Source organism: Tiliqua scincoides, chromosome 3, assembly GCF_035046505.1.
Source record: "Tiliqua scincoides isolate rTilSci1 chromosome 3, rTilSci1.hap2, whole genome shotgun sequence".
In the NCBI taxonomy this organism is placed as follows: Eukaryota; Metazoa; Chordata; class Lepidosauria; order Squamata; family Scincidae; genus Tiliqua; species Tiliqua scincoides.
Genome location: NC_089823.1, coordinates 207,053,980 through 207,075,919, shown reverse-complemented (window position 1 = coordinate 207,075,919; position 21,940 = coordinate 207,053,980). Strand labels below are relative to the sequence as shown.

Sequence of the window (21,940 nt, the reverse complement as noted above, 5' to 3'; positions counted from 1 at the left end):
ACATCCCTGAAATGTGCATTTGCACATAGTGATTTGTTGTTAATGAAGAACTGTGCTCTTCAAAATGACTAGCAGCCCTATCCCATACACACCTACTCAGAAATAACTCCCATTAAATTCAGTGGGACTTACTTTCAGGTTATGGTATATAAGGTTGCAACCTGAATCGTTTTCAGACCTACGTGCTCTGCCTCTCCTCTTCTCTTACACGTGTGAGTATAGGAGACTGAAAATTTCTATTTTTAGTTTTGAAAAAAATTGCAGTTTCCTGTTATGTCCAAACTTGGGAAACTGTGGTTTATTCCAACTGTGATTTGTTCACAGAAACCAGGATCAAACCTTGATTTCAGATCTTGGCTTATTAACTACTATATCCAGAACAAACTATGCTTTCTTAAGTGTGGACATATTGGAAAACTGAAGCTTATTTAGTACTGAAGGTGGCAGATTCCAATCCCCTTCTGTCCTTGTAAGCATGAAAGAGGAGGAGAGGGAAGGTGGACACATGAGCCCAAGGCTTGCTACAGTTCATTCACAATAATCTAACAATGGTTTATGATCATCTGAGCCCAACCAATCTGTGTGCAACACTTTACAACTCAAAAAGTGCTATTTTAATCAGCTACTGTATTAATAAAAAAATTACTATTTTAAAAATTTCTGAATCCCTGGACTGCATTTAAAAACAATGCTGTAGTCAGCACTGAGATGAGTTAATTTATTGCACTCAGCAATGATCATTTTAATAAAGTTTTTGTACTGATTGGATTTATTTTCTTCTATTTTTCTTTATGTTTTTGGTCATGTGCTTTGTGTCCCACAGCACAGTTTGATGAACTGATTGTAATCAAGGTAGCCTGTCTAGTAGCAGGGTGGCAGTGTTGAGGGGCAGGACTACTAAACACTGCTGCATTCACTTAGCGAAGATCTCAATTTTTAAGTGTCTGAAACCTCATGATAAGACTTTTTCTCTTTTTTTCTTCCTGAAGATTGTGTAACGTCATCTTTTATTCCAATTAAACCATTTAATGATATCAAGGAGCATCAACCAACAGTAGAAGTGGAAGAATTTGTTCAAGAATCTACAAAGTACTCCCAGACTTACAGAGTATATAAGAACCAAATATATATCTATCCCAAACATCTGAAGTATGATAGCCAAAAATGCTTCAACAAGGTATGACCATTAGCTGCGCAAAATGCTTTCACAGCAAACCTATACGTATTTATTCAGAAGTAAGTGCGGTGAGGCTCCCTGCAGAACTTAGTGCTTTGCATCCCCTCTAGCTATGCTACTGAGTCCCTCTATGTTCACTGGGGCTTACTCTCAGATAAGTGTGTATTGTATTGGCAACCTTCAGTCTCGAAAGACTATGGTATCGCGCTCTGAAAGGTGGTTCTGGCACAGCGTCTAGTGTGGCTGAAAAGGCCAATCCGGGAGTGACAATCCCTTCCACACCGGGAGCAAGTGCAGTCTGTCCCTGGTCTGTCTCCCTGGCTATGGGCCTTCCTTCTTTGCCTCTTAGCCTCAGACTGTTGGCAAAGTGTCTCTTCAAACTGGGAAAGGCCATGCTGCAAAGCCTGCCTCCAAGCGGGCCGCTCAGAGGCCAGGGTTTCCCACTTGTTGAGGTCCATCCCTAAGGCCTTCAGATCCCTCTTGCAGATGTCCTTGTATCGCAGCTGTGGTCTACCTGTAGGGCGCTTTCCTTGCACGAGTTCTCCATAGAGGAGATCCTTTGGGATCCGGCCATCATCCATTCTCACGACATGACCAAGCCAACGCAGGCGTCTCTGTTTCAGCAGTGCCTACATGCTAGGGATTCCAGCACGTTCCAGGACTGTGTTGTTTGGAACTTTGTCCTGCCAGGTGATGCCGAGGATGCGTCGGAGGCAGCGCATGTGGAAAGCGCTCAGTTTCCTCTCCTGTTGTGAGCGAAGAGTCCATGACTCGCTGCAGTACAGAAGTGTACTCAGGACGCAAGCTCTGTAGACCTGGATCTTGGTATGTTCCGTCAGCTTCTTGTTGGACCAGACTCTCTTTGTGAGTCTGGAAAACGTGGTAGCTGCTTTACCGATGCGCTTGTTTAGCTCAGTCTCAAGAGAATGAGTGTCGGAGATCGTTGAGCCAAGGTACACAAAGTCATGGACAACCTCCAGTTCATGCTCAGAGATTGTAATGCAGGGAGGTGAGTCCACATCCTGAACCATGACCTGTGTTTTCTTCAGGCTGATTGTCAGTCCAAAATCTTGGCAGGCCTTGCTAAAACGATCCATGAGCTGCTGGAGATCTTTGACAGAGTGGGTAGTGACAGCTGCATCGTCGGCAAAGAGGAAGTCACGCAGACATTTCAGCTGGACTTTGGATTTTGCTCTCAGTCTGGAGAGGTTGAAGAGCTTTCCGTCTGATCTGGTCCAGAGATAGATGCCTTCTGTTGCAGTTCCAAAGGCCTGCTTCAGCAGGACAGCGAAGAAAATCCCAAACAAGGTTGGTGCAAGAACACAGCCCTGCTTCACTCCGCTTCGGATGTCAAAAGGGTCTGATGTGGAGCCATCGAAGACAACAGTGCCCTTCATGTCCTTGTGGAAAGATCTGATGATGCTGAGGAGCCTGGGTGGACATCCAATCTTGGGGAGAATCTTGAAGAGGCCATCTCTGCTGACCAGGTCGAAAGCCTTTGTGAGATCTATGAAGGCTATAAAGAGTGGCTGTCGTTGTTCCCTACATTTCTCCTGCAGTTGTCTAAGGGAGAATACCATATCAGTGGTGGACCTGTTGGCTCGGAATCCACACTGCGATTCTGGATAGACGCTCTCTGCAAGTACCTGGAGCCTCTTTAGTACAACTCGGGCAAACAGCTTTCCTACAACGCTAAGGAGAGAGATGCCGCGGTAGTTGTTGCAGTCACCCCTGTCACCTTTGTTCTTGTACAGCGTGATGATGTTTGCATCCCTCATGTCTTGAGGTACTCCACCTTCTCTCCAGCAGAGACAGAGGATTTCATGCAGCTCAGTGACGATGATCTCTTTGCAGCATTTTAGGACTTCAGCAGGGATGCTGTCTTTTCCAGGTGCCTTGCCAAAGGCAAGGGAGTCCAGGGCCACGTGAAGTTCTTCTAGGGTTGGTTCACTGTCAAGCTCTTCCAGCACAGGCAGGCACTCAATGTTGTTCAGTGCTTCTTCGGTGACTACATTTTCTCTGGAATATAGCTCAGAGTAGTGCTGCACCCAGCGTTCCATCTGCTGCGCCCGATCCTGGATGACCTCGCCTGTGGCAGACTTCAGAGGGGCAATTTTCTTCTGTGTTGGACCTAGGGCCTGCTTGATACCATCATACATCCCCTTGATGTTGCCCGTGTCAGCTGCTATCTGTATCTCGGAACAGAGCTGGATCCAGTAGTCGTTAGCACATCTCCTGGCAGTCTGTTGGACTTTGCTGCGAGCAGTTCGGAGGACCTGCAGGTTGCGCTCACTGGGACAGGCCTTGTATGCTGCTTGAGCGCTCCTCTTTTCCTCAATGACTGGTGTCAACTCCTCAGAGTGGGCTTCAAACCAGTCTGCCGCCTTGTTGGTCTTCTTGCCAAATATGGACAAGGCGGTGTTGTAAACGGTATTCTTGAAATGTTCCCATCTGTTGGATGCGTTTGCGTCGGCCAGGCCTGGAAGAGATTCCTCAAGCGCTTGTGCAAATTCCTCCACTTTTCTCTGATCCCGGGTCTTGCTGCTATCAATGCGAGGTCTTCCTTCCTTTTTCGTGTGATACAGTCGCTTTGTTTGCAGTTTCACTCTGCTGCACACCAGGGAGTGGTCAGTGTCGCAGGCAGCACCATGATAACTGCGTGTGATCTTGATGCTGGGAAGGCTGGAGCGTCTGGTGAGGATCAGGTCGAGCTGGTGCCAGTGCTTTGATCTTGGATGTCTCCAAGAGACTCTATGTTGGGGCTTTGTGTTGAAGAACGTGTTGCTGACACAGAGACCGTGATGACAGCAAAACTCTAGCAGGCGTTGGCCATTTTCGTTCATCCTCCCAGTGCCAAACTGACCTAAGCAAGTGGGCCATGAACTGTTATCAGCACCAACTCTAGCATTGAAATCGCCGAGGATGAACAATGGCTCTTTTACAGGGATTTTCTTGACAGTGGTGGCCAGGTCATCATAGAATTTGTCTTTGGCTTCTGCTGGAGACGACAGAGTCGGTGCATAAGCACTGATGAGAGTGACAGGTCCTGCTGATGACTGGAGCTGCAGGAACAAAATTCTTTCACTTCCCACAGTAGGTGGGATGATGGATTTCAGCAGGGTATTTCTGACTGCAAAGCCAACGCCATGTTCCCTGGTTTCATTTGGTGGTTTTCCCTGCCAGAAAAATGAGAAATTTCTCTCCTTGACAGATCCGGAATCTGGCAGCCTAGTCTCTTGAAGGGCAACGATGACCATCTGCAGTCTGCTCAGCTCCATGTCGATGACAGCTGTTTTGCGTGCGTCGTCTATTTCTTGCAGGTCATCAGAGAAGCCAGGTGTCATTGTCCTAACGTTCCAGGTGCCCAGCTTTAGGGCAGTAGTTTTCTGTTTTCTGTTGCATGGTGCAGAGCTGTCGATCCGCTTGTCGGTTTTCACCCTAAACCCCACGCACCCCATGAGGTTAATGGACCGTGGCGAGGCAACACCTTACTGGCTGGGGACTGCCCAGCTTAAGGCGGGCGGTAGCTGCCCAATGAGATGCAATGATCTCTCCCACCGTCGGAAGCAGCCCCTGGCGTCATACTCTACGCCAATCGAGCAAAGACTTATAACCGGTAAACTGCTGCTTCCCGTGTTGTGCCGACGCCGTATGGCGAAGTTGGAGTGTCCTCTTCAGTGCGCGAAGCCTGGGTAAAGAAGGTATGGAGGATAGGCTGTTACCCATGCAGCAAATCCCCCCTCTCCACGTCGCTGGAATGGTCCAATGGAAAGGCAGAAGCCAATACGGTTGGTTCCAGCGGCGTCGCAGGAGTTGCCAGAACGTGACTGTGTTCAGCCATGAACTGCCTAAGGGACTCCGGCTCCTGATTTTGCCTCGAGGTTGACTCCTGAAGCCTTTTCCACAACTGGATGTAGCCACAAGGCAGTGGAGGTTTGAGGTCAGAGTTTCCTTCTCTTAGATGAGCTGCCTTCCTAGGCTGACGAGTTCCATCTACCCGGAAGTGACTGTTTACTGGGCTGTATTAAGCCATTTCTGCCCAGTGTTGCATATATGCAACAGGGACCAAATATGTACACCTGCGTGCTGGGCAAAAATGGGTTAATGGAATAAAAGATAAATATCCAGGCATATTCCTGATTCTGTGTTTTATATTTAATTATCAGGGTGGAGGGTGGGTTTAATGGGATGCCGCCCTCTGCCTAATGACAGACGGCTACCCCAGTTCTTTCCCCTGGAGAGCTCATGCTTCCTGCACTTTAAGGCGATCGCAGCTGTTGAGCAAATGTTAGGATAATAGCAGTTTATTATGGAGTAATTATATAGCAAGTTATTGAATTAACAGCACTGGAGACAACCGGTAATCCTAAATGCAGAATGCGGGTGGAGGGAAGGAAGGAAAGCAAAGAAATACAGTAGAATACCTGGAAGGCAGAAGGATTCTAGGTAAAGACCTGACATCTTTTTTTTGTCTTCCCCCTTGTTAAATCTCCCTATCTCTTGGCATATTCCCCCGACTCCCTGCCCACCTTGTCTGATGGGCCTGGGCTGGAGACTGAATGAGAAGCAATCAAATAAATAAATCATTTCTCAGAATTTGGACACATAATTGGAAACAGTGGCCCATTGATTTGTACCCATACTGGGGGGTGCAGTCTGTTTGGGGCTGCACTACAGCGATAAAAGTGCTAAGCTGATGCGACAATGCTATTGGTGCAATGAGGGCAGTGGGGGGAAGGGAGTGTGAATGGACATGTAAGTAGAAAGTAGAACTAGAACCAATGGGTAAAACTGCAAGAGAGGAGATTTTGATTAGATATCAGGAAAAAATTCCTGACCATCAGGGCGGTTCGGCAGTGGGACAGATTGCTGAGAGAGGTGGTGAACTCTCCCTCAGTAGAGATATTCAAGCAGAGGCTCGACAACCACCTGTTGGAGATACTCTAAGAGGATTTCCTGCCTAAGGTAGGGGGTTGGACTAGATGACCTATTACACTCTTCCAACTCTATGATTCTATGTGTGGTGGTAAAAACAAAGCAAAAAACCCACACAAATACATTTTGTTTGACAGCAAATACCAGTCTATTCATCATTAGAACCATAGTTTTCAAACTGTGGGCTTAAACTAGCACTGCAAAGTTTAATGGAAGAATCCGTAAACTAATAGCACAATTCTGTGCATGTTACCTGGGAAGAGGCCCGGTTTAACTTAGGGTGCAAATCTTAACCCATTTTCCAGCACCAACATACGGGCAATGCAGCTCTGAGGTAAGGGAACAAACATTCCCTTACTTTGAGGAGACCTCCATGAGTGCCAACCAACTGCAGGATGCAGCACATGTCCTATTGGCACAGTTATGCCTGTGCTGGAAAGTTGGTTAGGATTTGGGCCTTAATGAGACTTGCTTCTCAGTAAAGTGTGTATAGGATTGTGGCCTAAAGGGCATCACCCCATAGTCCTATGCACAAGTGTAACCAAATTTACATATGTGCAACATGCACACCCTTCCCTTGCTTATCCCTGCCTTTATTTCCTTCCTCTTCTTCTGATATCTCGATTGCTTGAGACTGTAAGCTGATTGCTTGAGACTGTAAGCTGCTCAGGGCGGAGACCTGCCCTCTTGTAGTTCATTAAGCATTGTGAATGTACATGGCACTATAAAAATGAATGAAGAATACTGATTATACTTCATTCTGATACTTCAGAATACTTCATTCTGATAAGAATTCTGAAGAATACTTCATTCTGATAAGTGTGTATAGGGTTGCAGTATTAAGCCTGATCCTTGTCATCTGTAGTAACAGTCACCTTTCAATGCCCAGGGAAATGGGTGCCTGGAAAGTTTATACTACACAACCTAGCAGACGCCTAAGCTAGCACATCTGTGATGCTTTTGGTTAGTTTTGCAAGCTGCTGCTCTTACAAGGGATATGAGTGTGTGTGATGAAGCCCACTCCTTCAATTCTTATTGAACTCTCACTGGATGCCTAATAATCAACTATTCACCACGAGTCTGGATGAACTGGCCCTTGGTTTGTCCTATTTAAGGAAAACATGTTATCTTTGGCACCTCAACAGCATTTTTTGTGAAAATAAGTCCTATTGGTGGTATTGATTGCATTTGGATTTGCATAATAGACATTCTTGGTGGCTTATGTCCATAAAAACAAACCCTCAGTTTAGAAATTATATTTAGTTCAAACTCTCAAGAAAAGATAATGTTCTGGCATATTTTGAAATGGTGTCCAATGGTAATAGAAAAGTTGCTATGGCATGATAGAATCAGAACTGGCTCCAAAACATGCTTTCATTAAAATATGTTTCACTGAAATCAGCAGGACTTTTTTTTAAAATGCAGGCACATCCACATGGAAACTTCTTTTGAAATTTAAGCATACAGTCCTGTGAATGTCAGATTGCAGCCTTAAAGCCTTAAAATTAATCTTAACAATCAATGTGCATATTAATATATATTGAGCATGAATTATATCTTAAGGCAAGACTTCTGCATTCGCATAATCCAGCTGTCACCAGGTTAAATATTCCCTAGCTTCATCAAAGCTGTTGAGCCTCATTCTCAGCTTGGCTGTCTAGTGCCAGATTTGGAAGAAAGCCTGTGTATTTCACACATCTTTAATTTGCATGCAATTTTGTGAGCTAATTATTTCCATTTGCACCTTTCTGTTACAGGCCCGGAATATAACAGTGTGCATTGAATTTAAAAGTTCGGATGAGGAAGGAGCCAAGCCAGTGAAGGTGAGCAAAGACAGACCCTATTCAAATGTGTCCAGTGAGGAGTTTAGTTTGGGAACCTGAAAACTGAGTCTGTCTTTAAAATGTGAATTGTTTAATATATTCTTTTGTACTTCCATAACAATCCCTTATAATAACCAGTATTCATAGAAATGGCTAGAAATGCCAGTTTTGCAATGCAGCTGCTTGCTGGATAAAAAGAATTGAAAAACTGGTTCAAATAGAATGTGATAAAAGGGGCTTTTCCACTCCAGGTGAAATAGGGGTTTCCCATATCAACCTCCTTTCATAACAATGAGTGAGCTGAGACAAGTGGGGAGCACACTGAATGATACTACTGTAGGTTGGGCATGCCTTATCCAAGGTGCTTGGAACTAGAAGTATTTTGAATATCAGATTTTTCTGTATTTTGGAATACTTGCATATACATAATGCGAATGGGGCCCAAATCTAAACACAAAATTCATTTATGTTTCATATACTCCTTATGCACATAGCCTGATAGTAATTTTATACAATTATTTAATAATTTTGTGCTTGAAACAAGGTTTGTGCATGAAACAGTTTGTGATTTTATTTCTTTAGGCAATTTTTTTTTTAATCATGTTGGTGTTCAAAAATTCCATATTTTGGAATACCCTGTATTTTGGAATTCTGGATAAGGGATTCCCAACCTGTATTTTGCCTTCTATATTAGGTGCAAAGATCTGCTCTGAGTTCACCCAAAGGTGTTTTTGTTCCCTATGAAGTATACTTTTTTTTCCTTTGAAAGTTCAACCCCCCAGGTCGCATGTCAGGTCACAGACAGTTTCAAAAGTAGTTCATCGTGTTGCATTTGGGAGTTCTGCTTTTGAGGGAAGTAAGTCAAATGAAAAACACAGCCCTCCCCATGTACACTCTTTGAACTAGTTTCATAGTTCTTTGAATCCCACCAATATGTCTTGTGATACAGACCAACACTCTGACCCCATTATATGTAATATGGAAATTCAGGTTGTCAAATCTTTCTCAGGTATGATTACAAAGTCAGTTGTAGGTAATATGATCTGTAAACAAAACAAAATTTAAAAAAATACTCTTTTGAAACAGTGTATCTATGGGAAGCCTGGTGGTCCTCTGTTTACATCAGCAGCTTACACAGCTGTCTTGCATCATTCACAAAACCCCGATTTCTACGATGAGGTCAGTCTGCTCTTTCTATCACTAGAAGCATATTACTTTTTTAATAAGTATTTAAATAGATAAATATGCCAGGTACCTGAAAAACATAGTTTGTACAACACCTCAAGCCTGTTCAAAGCTTTATGGGGGAGGGGGGGAGAAATAAAATATGTGCTGGATCTAGAACCAGGTATGTGCGGACAGAGTGACTACAGAAAATGTTTATTTACAGTTGTCAGAAAATACATTATTTCTTTATGATATTAGAGGGTTATACCATTCAGTACTTACAGCTGAAAAAATGCATGCAAGTAAATAAATATTTAGTAAAAGTGTTGTATCCAAAAAGCTTGCGTGGACATAAGTTCTATTGAATCAGTGGGATTTGTTTTCTTAAAATAAAGTCCAACAACACACATCCTACTGACAGGCCGCTTACAACACCTATAAAGTGTTCCCTGCTGTTGGAAAGCTAGTTCCAGTGGTGGGGGAGGGGGATAGGATTGGGCCATAATTAAATCATAAAGGGCAAAGTTGACACATATATTTGTTATTGTATAATACAGTGGTTCTCAAACTACCCCAGTTTTACTCCTGGGGTAAGTCTTTGCAGGGAAGGGAGCGAGGGCAGCGACTTGATCCCTAGGATTGCATCACTAACGGGGATGGAAGAAAGGTGCTTTTACTTACAGGTGGCTGCGGGAGGTGCAGGGAGCCCCGCACAACCCTCCGCAGGGCTCCCTGATGCTTAGAATGTTGGAAAAAAAGTGGGCGTGAAGCACTTCCTAGTTGTGAATGCAAAAAGGAAGTGCTTTGCACCTGTTTTTTTTCAACACTCTAAGCATCTGGGAGCCCTGTGGAGGGCTGTGCGGGGCTTCCCGTGTCTCTTGCAACATCCTGCAGCCACCTGTAAGTAAAAGCACCCCCCTTCCACCCCTATTAGCGATGCGATCCTGGGAATCGCGTTGCTGCCTTCGCCCCTTCCCCCACCCCCTAAAGGGATGGAAGACGCTTTGCATGAACTGGTGAATTGCATCCCACCAGTTTGAGAACCACTGGTATCAAGGCCTTTCAGTCTATATCAGGGGTGTCCAAACATTTTGGCAGGAGGGCCACATAATCTCTCTCACACTGTGTCAGGGGCCAGGGGAAAAAAGAATTAATTTACATTTAAAATTTGAATAAATTTACATAAATGAATTTATTAGGGATGGAATTTATATGAATGAATGACGGTCATGCAGTAGCTCAAGGTCTGTAAAAGGCCTTGCACAAAGCAAGGCCAACCTTTCCTTTTCTGCCACTGCTGCATCACAGATGTGAAACAGCAAGTAGTGGAGGGAGCTCTCATCCCACAACTGAGGTGAAAGGTCGAACAGTCGTCCTCATGCTGAAAGCAGTTGCGTCAGGCCAGCACGGGCTCTAGCAAGTCTCCAGAGGGCCAGATGCTCATTGGAGACTGGGGGCTCCCTGCGGGCCTGATTGGGAGCCCCTGAGGGCCGCATGTGGCCCCCGGGCCAGGGTTTGGGCACCCCTGGTCGATATAAACACAGAATAAATAACATTGTCAAAGAGTGTCATTTGTTTTTTCAGTTGCCCTGTAGATCTCTGTATGAGCAAGTCTTCTTTTTTCTCTTCATATTGGCGGTCAGTAGAGTTTTGTGCTTCAGTCTCTGTGGCACGCACAGTGCAGTTCCTCAACACAGAGTTGAGTGAACCAGCTCCTCCTTGAACGGAATTGCATTTGTAATGAAACAAGATTAATGGGTTTAAGATCAGAGAGAAAGAGACATGGACAGCCCAATGTCTGTATCCCGCGCAGGGTAGGAGGTGACTGCTGCACAACTCTGAGTAAGGGGATTTATTTACCTTTACCCCATGTAGCGTAGCATCCACCTCAGTGGGGCTGCTTGGATCTGTGTCAGCAAAATCACTGGCACAAATCCAAGAGCCCATGTAACGCCGGGCTGCTCGGGAAGTGGGTTAGGATATGGCCAAGATCACTCAGGTCAGTTCCACTCCCCTCCCGGGGCCGGTCCACCCACGGGCCCACTCACCCCAACCTCCCACGCCATCCTCCCTAGGCTGGCACAAATTCACCAGTTGCAAACCGGAATCTGGTGCTGGGAGGACGGCGCACGTCTTCGTGTCAGACCACCCACCTCTCAAGTCATCACGGGCATGCCTTATGGCATGCTTGCGACACTCCTGGTTCAGTGTGAAGAACTTTAGATTGCGATCTTAGCCTTATAGTCCCCTCTTGTTCATATTTGAATCTAATTAAACTAACATGAATGTAATGTTTTACATTTCAGATAAAAATTGAGCTACCTACTCAACTCCATAGGAAACATCACATTCTCTTTTCATTTTATCATGTCACTTGTGATATAAATGCAAAAGCTAATGCCAAAAAGAAGGAGGCTCTGGAAACATCAGGTACATAAGTTTGCTATTCCATTCAAATTATTTCCACCATCCTTATATGAGTGATCATTGCTTTATGTCAATGATTTTTTTTTAACTTTGTTTCTTCTGTTTTAAATTTATCAAAAAGTTTAATTCAAAAGTTCTTATGCTGAATTCTACTTTTGAGTATAGTGGGATATGCTTGGCTACCTTTACTGAAAGATGACCAACTAGTGTCTCAGGAACACAACATCCCAGTGGCAACCAGCCTTCCTCCCAATTATCTAAGCCTTCAGGATCCTACAGCCGGAAAGGTATTGAATAGTCTGTTTTTGTTCTTTGAAAACAGTCGGGTGTCTTGCAACTCGAAATCAGAATTGTGTTGTGATTAGGTCTGTATGGGTTGCTCGTACTTCCTTAGTGACATGTTCACTAGAAGGTGATTAAAAGGCCCCTGCCTCATGAGTATTAATTTTGTACTGTTGAAATAATCACCTACAGGTATAAATATATACCCCACAAAGATGCTTTGCATACTTCTGTATAAATGAGTCATTGCACACAAAATATTTTACATGAAGTTTGGAGTACTTAAGAGATCCATATTTACATCTGTGTTCCAGAAAAAGTAGAGCTGATACACCAGGTTACAGTGTAAACGAAGCCTCCTTACTTGGGTATTTTTGTAAAGGGTGTTGATTGTATTCCATAAATCTCTGTGATCTCACGTCAGACAACTTCAACCATTCTGGACACCTACAAACCGATCTGGGGAAGACTATAATTGGCATGTATGTTGCAGTATGACCCCAATGTGTGCTGCTGAAACTGACATGTGTCTTTGCTGTAACCTACTGAATGTGTGCACAGAATTTTGCCACTCTGGTGGCAGGAGGAGTTTGACTCAGTATTACTTATCAGTGTATTCTGTTTTTATACAAGCATGGTAAGAACTCATATGACTGGTAGTGTTCACATGTTGACAATATAAACACATTACCATGATAGTGTTGAGTCTTGCCATGAGGATGTGGCTGACATACTGGTAGTGGTAAGTGTGAATCAGTCTAAAAAAGGCTGAAGCTCCAGTCTGGACTTTGTGAGGGTCACGGAAATAGTGCATCAATTGTGCCAGCATATTCAAACTTCCCTTGAATTAAGGAACTCAGTAGGAATATTTTGCTGTTTTTTGCAGCACAGCGGAAGTGACATTAAGTGGGTAGATGGTGGGAAGCCGCTTTTCAAGGTGTCTTCGCTTGTTGTTTCTACAGTTTACACTCAGGTAAACACCTTTATTTCATTTTACCTAAAGGCAGTAGGGAAGGAAATTGCAGGTGTAATCTGTAAAATTGTTATTAAGCATGCATCACTCAATATTTACACATATATATCTAATTATAGGTCATCATAATTTTCATTGACATAGGACGTAATTATTAGCTTTACGTAGTATTGGACTGGTGAAGTGAGGCTTATCCTAACTGAACTCTCAGAGTCCATTGGCTGCAGGCCATTGAAAAAGGGATGAAGAATCTCTTGAGGTCTGGTAGCCTCACTGAAACAAGAGTTCTATCTGGGTAGCAGTCTTTGCCAGGTTTTCCTTGGCATAACTCAAGGGCAAAGACAAGGAAAAATGAAGCACATTATCTGCTACTGTTCTGAGGCTTTGAGCCAAAGCAGGTTCTCCTGAACCAAGAGTATTCAGTCTTTTCTAAACATTAATTTACCTTCACTAGGGTTTGGAAGAGAAGGAATCAGTATGTAAGGATTTCAGTGACAGAGCAGCTTAACAGAGTCTCATGTTTGAGTTTCAGTGCCAAAGAAAACATGCAAATACTAGGTATAGAATTTGTTACAAAACATGCATCACTGAATATCTGGTTCCACAAACATTTCTAAATAAGGTCACTATAAATATCATTATATGAATATTATGTTAGAGAACCTCTCTCTAACAATCAATAATCTGCACAGTGAATCTATGGGCAAGCATGCAGTGGTGGACCTCCCATTCATTCTATGGGGCAAATATCCCAGGCACAGAGCCTCATGTGCCTTTAGGAGCCCACAGAAGTCTCTCTGAGGCTCCCGACAGAGTTTGAAACTGTGCGTTCGGTTTTCTGAAAACACAGTTTAATGTGTCAGGGAACCTCAGAAAGGCTTCCCGGATGCATCCTGGAGTCGCACAAAGCTCCTTGAGCTCCAGGTAAGTGGGGAGGGGGGTGGATTTGCACACAGGGGGTGGCAGTGTCCTGTAGGGGGCACCAACATGGACCTTTGTCCTGGGGCACAGGGCTGAGGAGGTCCACCACTGCAAGCAAGAACCCAATCTTAGAGGTCCAAGCTCAGTGGCCAAGCTGTCCACAGTTTATGCAAACATTAAAACAGAAAGTAAAAGATGATAAATGACTAACCTTAATTGGAATACAACCCATTGTAAGGAGTGATGCTGAAGGGACTGGGGTCAGCTAGGCTGACTTTTCTTTGTTTTATTAGCTGCTTACTCTGACATTATCTTGTAGTATGGAAGTGTTGCTGGTGCTGTGCTAAGTGCATTGTCTATCATTTTCAGGATCCATATCTGAATAAATTTTTCCAGCAGTGCCAAAGAAGGGACAAGGATCTCTCCCAACCACCTACCTCAAACTTTATCATCTCTTGTAAGGTAAATTGGTGAAGAAATTTTATATGATGGTAGTACTAACAAAGTAGCCATGGCTGACTGACTAATGTGAAGTGTATGCACTCTATATAGTTCGTTCTTTTTAATTTGAAAAGAAAACAAAAGCTTACATTCACAATAGTAGATTACAGTTACATGCTGCCATATAGTTCTAGAGCAATCTTGCAGATCAAACCACTAAATGAGTAGCCTGTAGGAGAAATTGGTATCCTAGGCATGTCTACTCAGAAGTAAGTCTGCATGAGATCTCTAGGATTTACTTTCAGATGAGTATGTATAAGATTGCATCCCCAAGCATCTGTGACACATGGATTGCATGACAGGGAAATAATCGAGCTGTCTCCTAGTTGACAAAAACTTGGCAGGTAAGGATAAGTTTTCACCACAGCTGGCCAGGAGACTATTTGCAAGCTTAATCAAGAGCATTCAAGAAAGAACTGTGGGTCCAGGGTACATCAGTTAACGTTTGTATTGTATTGTATTGGCAACCTTCAGTCTCGAAAGACTATGGTATCACGCTCTGAAAGGTGGTTCTGGCACAGCATCTAGTGCGGCTGAAAAGGCCAATCCGGGAGTGACAATCCCTTCCACACCGGGAGCAAGTGCAGTCTGTCCCTGGTCTGTCTCCCTGGCTATAGGCCTTCCTTCTTTGCCTCTTTGCCTCTTTGCCTCAGACTGCTGGCAAAGTGTCTCTTCAAACTGGGAAAGGCCATGCTGCACAGCCTGCCTCCAAGCGGACCACTCAGAGGCCAGGGTTTCCCACTTGTTGAGGTCCATCCCTAAGGCCTTCAGATCCCTCTTGCAGATGTCCTTGTATCGCAGCTGTGGTCTACCTGTAGGGCGCTTTCCTTGCACGAGTTCTCCATAGAGGAGATCCTTTGGGATCCGGCCATCATCCATTCTCCCAACATGACCAAGCCAACGCAGGCGTCTCTGTTTCAGCGGTGCCTACATGCTAGGGATTCCAGCATGTTCCAGGACTGTGTTGTTAGGAACTTTGTCCTGCCAGGTGATGCCGAGAATGCGCCGGAGGCAGCGCATATGGAAAGCGTTCAGTTTCCTCTCCTGTTGTAAGCGGAGAGTCCATGACTCGCTGCAATACAGAAGTGTACTCAGGACACAAGCTCTGTAGACCTGGATCTTGGTATGTTCTGTCAGCTTCTTGTTGGACCAGACTCTCTTTGTGAGTCTGGAAAACGTGGTAGCTGCTTTACCGATACGTTTGTTTAGCTCAGTATCGAGAGAAAGAGTGTCGGAGATCGTTGAGCCAAGGTACACAAAGTCATGGACAACCTCCAGTTCATGTGCAGAGATTGTACTGCAGGGAGGTGAGTCCACATCCTGAACCATGACCTGTTTTTTCTTTAGGCTGATCGTCAGTCCAAAATCTTGGCAGGCCTTTGCTAAAACGATCCATGAGCTGCTGGAGATCTTTGGCAGAGTGGGTAGTGACAGCTGCATCGTCGGCAAAGAGGAAGTCACGAAGACATTTCAGTGACTGCAAAGTGCTGCAAAGAGATCATCGCTACTGAGCTGCATGAAATCCTCTGTCTCTGCTGGAGAGAAGGTGAAGTACCTCAAGACATGAGGGATGCAAACATCATCACGCTGTACAAGAACAAAGGTGACAGTGGTGACTGCAACAACTACCGTGGCATCTCTCTCCTTAGCATTGTAGGAAAGTTGTTTGCCTGAGTTGCACTAAAGAGCCTCCAGGTACTTGCAGAGAGCGTTTATCCAGAATCACAGTGCGGATTCCGAGCCAGCAGGTCCACCACTGATGTGGTATTCTCCCTTAGACAACTGCAGGAGAAATGCAGGGAACAACGACAGCCACTCTTTATAGCCTTCATAGATCTCACAAAGGCTTCGACCTGGTCAGCAGGGACTGCCTCTTCAAGATTCTCCCCAAGATTGGATGTCCACCCAGGCTCCTCAGCATCATCAGATCCTTCCACAAGGACATGAAGGGCACTGTTGTCTTCGATGGCTCCACATCAGACCTCTTTGACATCCGAAGCGGCGTGAAGCAGGGCTGTGTTCTTGCACCAACCTTGTTTGGGATTTTCTTCGCTGTCCTGCTGAAGCAGGCCTTTGGAACTGCAACAGAAGGCATCTATCTCCGGACCAGATCAGATGGAAAGCTCTTCAACCTCTCCAGACTGAGAGCAAAGTCCAAAGTCCAGCTGAAATGTCTTCGTGACTTCCTCTTTGCCGACGATCAGTTAGCATAAGAACATAAGAACAGCCCCACTGGATCAGGCCATAGGCCCATCTAATCCAGCCAGTCCAGCTTCCTGTATCTCACAGCGGCCCACCAAATGCCCCAGGGAGCACACTAGATAACAAGAGACCTCATCCTGGTGCCCTCCCTTGCATCTGGCATTCTGACGTAGCCCATTTCTAAAATCAGGAGGTTGCACATACACATGGCTTGTAACCCGTAATGGATTTTTCCTCCAGAAACTTGTCCAATTCCCTTTTAAAGGCATCCAGGCCGGATGCCATCACCACATCTTGCGGCAAGGAGTTCCACAGACCAACCACACGCTGAGTAAAGAAATACTTGTTTCAATCTTCCTAACTTAATCCAGGAATTCAATTATTTGTTAAGTTGATACTTCCGTCTTTCTGATTACTTGAGTGCATAGGTGTAAAAGATCATTAGGCATCCTTTTCTCCTAGGACATTGAGTCAAACCTCATTATTGTTTTAAGCAATTACATAATAGTCTTATTTTTATAATTCTCAAACTGCAAGAGCCAAATCCTGAGCTCTTCAGTGCCAGTGGTACAAGAGTACCATCAGTGCTGAGTGTTGTAAATGTGCCGTAAAGCACCTTCATGGAACCCTGGAAGTAGGGAACCTTGGTGCTGGGCCAGCGCCAGTCAGCACCAAGGCCCAGAGCAGTAAGGACGACTGGTCAACTCCTGCAGTGCCTGCCAGAGGTAAGGCCTTTGGTGACAGGGGGAAGACTGGGAGTGAGTGGAATGTGGTGGAGGGAGGGGAAGATCAGGCCAGGGAAGGGGGTGGACTGGTGGAGGCCTCCTTGGACAGATCCTTAGCTCCATGTCAGGCTGAAAAACCTGACACAGAGCTCCTTCAGTCTGTGTCGGCAAAATAGCCAGCACAGACTGGAGGAGACCCATTGCAGGGCCTGCACCTTTAGTTAGGGGAAGGGTACAAACATCTCCGTCTCCTGAGGAGACCTCTGGAGGCTGCTGTAGCTCCCATAGGATGCAGCAATAGCCATTTTGGCACTCCATTGTGGTGGAGGGGGGGGGAAGATCAGGCCAGGGAAGGGGGTGGACTGGTGGAGTCCTCCTTAGACAGATCCTTTGCTCCATGTCAGGCTGAAAAACCTGACACAGAGCTCCTTCAGTGTCCTACTACTCCTCTCCTGCTCCTCTGGGCACCGGGCAGTTTAGGATTAGGCTGTAAACTAGCTAAGTTCCTGACCCTTGTATCTTTTTCATATGTCACTTTTATCATGAGGCAATGTGAATTTAAAATGTGTGGTCAATGACACCAGCTTTTTATGTTTTAATTCATGAACATCTGCAAAATAATCTGGCACAAATGACACTAGCAGTTTCTTAAGGTACTTAAGACAACATAGAATCAAGTTGTGGAAAATTGTCCTGTCTTTAGAGAAGCATAGTAATTTGTTTGTTTATTTTTCATATTTATATTCCATTCATCAAGGAGGTCAGTCCTCACAACAACGATGTGATGTAGTGTGTGATAACCAGGCCAATGACATCCAGTGACCTTCATAGCTGAATGGGAATGGGAGAATGAGTGGGAGAATGAGAGCTCCCTGAGTTTTTATATGAGTTACATAAAAAATAGGTTTAACTATAAGTGAATTCTACTGATTCTACATTGTTTTGATATGTAACTGTTATGGCAGAGTATTAGTTTTGTTAATAAGTATATTTTAAAATATTTTCTTCTTTAATTAGAATTTGCTTCGAATTGAGAAGATCCATGTAATTATGAACTTTCTTCCTGTGATCTTGAACCAGCTCTTTTGGGTTCTTGTACAGAATAAAGAGGATGAGATTACGACCTCAGTGACAAGGTATTTGCTTTATTGCCTATGCTTTTTGTATCGTGTTCGCATTACAGTATCGTGACTAGTGGAAATTCTTCTACAGCAAGACTAACAACATACCCATAACTTTAAGACCAATAAACTTATTTGTATTCCCCTCCGAATAGAAGGGAACACTTACAAGGAAAGGGAGGCCAAGATATCCTGAGTATTTTTAGGATCCACTTCCATAGCACACAAGTGAAAGACAGTTCTAGATTGCTAATTGATTGTTTCACCAGGTACCTAAATTTGACAGAGCAATGTACAGCTCTATTACAGAAGTCTGAATGGTGATCTGTTGTAATTGGAAGGAGCTATAGTGTTGTATACTGGTAACTTCAAAAAGGTTGCACTCTAGCTTTAGAGTGGAAGGAGCTATAGTGGAAGGAGCTATATATATGAGCTCCAGCTTTAGAGTGGAAGGAGCTATAGTGTTGTATACTGGTGACTTCAAAAAGGTTGCACTCTAGCTCTAAATACCTGTATTATTATTATTATTATTATTATTATTATTATTATTATTATTATTATTATTATTATTATTATTATTATTATTATTTAGCTAATTAAACTGAAAAGATTTGTATGATAAGAATGGACCCTTTCCATTCTTCCTAAACTCCAGAGGCGATTGTAAGGTTGGATTGTGCACCAGCCCATCAAAGATTGTGCAAAAAATGGGTTAAGCTTGATTAACTAGAAAAAGCATGGTTGCTGCAGCGTGTCAGTCTAGCAGCCCAATCCTATCCACCACTCCACACCACCACCCTGCTGCCAATGCAGCAACAGCAGAAAGGCTATCACTGCATCTTGCAGTGGAGGGCAGTCTAGGGGGGTTTCCTTTACATTTCTTCCTTTCCCCAGGGAATAAGCCTCTGCAGCGCAGGTGGGTTCATTCAGACCTGCGCCAACCATCTTCTGTGGTAGGTTCGGATCTGGGAAGGGGATTAGAATTCTCTAGCTGTCACTGCAGATAGGATTGGGCCATAAATCTCTTTAAATTATTTTTTCCTCCCTCTTTCCTAAGTATTAGAAAGTTCATTGATTTTTGATTGAGTGAAGATTGATTGAGTGACGATTGAGTGAAGATCAATTGATTGATTGAAGAGCCCTGGTGTGTTCTGGTGCCTTTGTAAAAATTAGAGTATTTGTAAGCTAAGCAACAAATGTTGAGCAGAGGAGCAGGTATCACATGCAACAGTACTCTCAAGGCAGATGGCAGATGGAGCTCCATATTCCAATAAAATAAAACTATGCAAGACTCTTTTTGCCAAGTATTGCTTTTTAAGACCAAAGTCGGCCAACTCCGGCTCCATGCATTTGCTCTTGCATTATTTGTTTAAAAACCCTTCATATTTGGCAGCTAAAACATGCTGTCATGGGCAGGGCACTTTTGCTTCAGAGAAATGGTCCTTTTCTTACGTTCCAAAAGGGAAAGCTGAACAAGTGTGGCAGGCAGAGTAACCCTGGTCTTTATAGTATAGCGGCATATCTTTCTGTCTCATGTTACAAGATTACTTAGAACACGCTTATTTTACAGGGTACTTACTGATATTGTCGCCAAGTTCCATGAAGAACAATTAGACCACTGCATCCAGTCGTATGTAAAGGTAAGAATATTTAATGCACCTTGTGTCACCTACATTATGTTGCATACTTATCCCAGGTTTTCTCTTTGTGCATCTTGCATGAATATTGTATAATAAAGGTGTGTTCTTTAACCTTAGCTATGTTAATCTTAAATTATGTCAATTGCGGTAGGTCATTCTTAAAGAGACTGACATACTGCAAATGGCCAAGTGAATTTCAGTGGTACCTTTGATCCAAGGTATTCTTGGATGCTTTTCTGTGTGCTTTGAAATTGCTTTAGCTGTAATATTTTTCTTAGTTTTTTGTTATTTTCTCAGGAAACCTTTTTATTGTCCAAATTGCAGTGCTTTTGTACCTGCTTATGGTATGTGAAATACTTTCAATCTTCTGGCATGACTCTTTGCACCTATTTGTCACTCTGCACTGCTTGTTTCTTCGCCATTCAATTCTCACTCAGACTCTGCATTGAACTTACGGGAATGATTAGGAAGCCAGTATCAAGCAATTTAAAATGCAGGTGTGAGTCACTTAGCAACCATCTGCTTAACGACAGACCCGCATATATGACAGTGGTCAAAGCACAGCAAAAAGTTTTTAATGAGGCAGTCCGGTCTCCCATAGCCTGCAGCAGAGTGTGTAAACACAACAAAGAGGCTCTTAATGCAGAGAAGAGGCAATCTATCTCCAGTAATCTGTACAACCAGCTAGTGTCTGGCAGGGAGTGTCTGATTGCTCAACAAAGACATTAGATTGGGTTGGATGTTTGCTTAATGACCTAATCACACAACAACTGGGATAGGAGAATATATCCCCATTGTTAAGTGACACACACTTGTAAGTTATTTTATATTACAGCAATACAAGTGTCTTTAGAATTAGCACACACGCACACACATGTGTTTATGGTAGTCTGGGTTAAATGAATGTATGGTAAGGTAACTGGGCTTCACAATCTGCCCCAGGCCTCCAGGTGTTTGCCACACAGGCATATAAATGAAGGAATCTGTGCACTCTTATTTATTTGTGGATTGCGTGGCAAATGCATGGAGGTCAAAGATGGAAGCTTTTGCTGTTTCACTGCATGTTCACTGTAAGCAGTTTGCTGACCATATCCCTAGAACTACAGAGTATTAAGTATGATATATGCAGCCAGTTTGTCTCCTACAGAAGTACCTTTTTCCATCACATTTTATTCTGGATCCACTGAGGGGAAAGGATTAGAATTGTAAAGTACTTGCTGTTTTGAATAGCACTGCATATGTCAGTAGTAATTACAGTAACTAGTCCAAGAAGTCCTGGTTTTAAATGGCAATGGGGTAGCTTCAGATAAATTAAACATAGCAAAAACTATCTAGGTGAACAATTTAATAGTGAAATAAGCTGTTATGGGACCCCCTTCATGAAGGTTTTCAGTAACAGATCAGACAAGAATCTCTCATGAATGTTTTGAAGGTAGAGGAAGACTAAAAGTGCAATTCTAGGCACACTTAACTGGGATACAGTGGAACTGACTTCTGAGTAAAGCTGCATAGGATTGCATTGTATGAGAGCTTTTTGGTGTTTACCGTGATTTTTAAATTTTTCATTCCACTTTAGATGTTGCAAAATGCAACTTAAAATGCAATAAGTACACTGCTGTTATCCAGTAATGATAACAGGTTTTTGAGTAAGCTCCAATCGTTATGTCCCTGACTGAGCCCAGGCAAGTCTGGTTTTTGTGTCTCTTGGTGGTACATATGATGGCAGTGAACTTGAGCACATGGAACACGTACACATAAAGCTTTCCATCTGAATTTCCACTGTATTCTTAGTCCAAAAACACAGAAAAGAAAATCCACTCTCAGCAGGATTCCATTCTTATACACACTTAGATAAGAAAATCCACTCTCAGCAGGAATCCACTCTCAGGCTGCAACTGTATGTACAATTACATGGGAATAAGCCCCATTTATCTTAATGGGGCTTAGCAAGTAATTATACATAGAATTGTGCTGTCAAACACAACCAAGCGTCATTTAGGCTGATTCAAAGCACCAGGTTAGAAATCCTTTGCCTTGATGAACAAA

The 21,940-nt window shown here is 43.7% G+C and overlaps 1 protein-coding gene across 4 annotated transcripts in view; it reads left to right on the top strand.

The window, feature by feature from the left end:
- Positions 1–21,940, top strand: part of DOCK10 (dedicator of cytokinesis 10) — a 230,435-nt gene that overhangs the window by 149,434 nt on the left and 59,061 nt on the right. For all 4 annotated transcript variants that reach the window (XM_066622585.1, XM_066622584.1, XM_066622582.1 and 1 more), the window contains 9 exons: positions 990–1,177; positions 7,870–7,935; positions 9,022–9,114; positions 11,409–11,532; positions 11,695–11,816; positions 12,698–12,784; positions 14,075–14,167; positions 18,151–18,269; positions 19,825–19,894. In XM_066622585.1, coding sequence (XP_066478682.1) covers positions 990–1,177; positions 7,870–7,935; positions 9,022–9,114; positions 11,409–11,532; positions 11,695–11,816; positions 12,698–12,784; positions 14,075–14,167; positions 18,151–18,269; positions 19,825–19,894 — 962 coding nt within the window. The remainder of the gene's footprint in view (positions 1–989; positions 1,178–7,869; positions 7,936–9,021; positions 9,115–11,408; positions 11,533–11,694; positions 11,817–12,697; positions 12,785–14,074; positions 14,168–18,150; positions 18,270–19,824; positions 19,895–21,940) is intronic.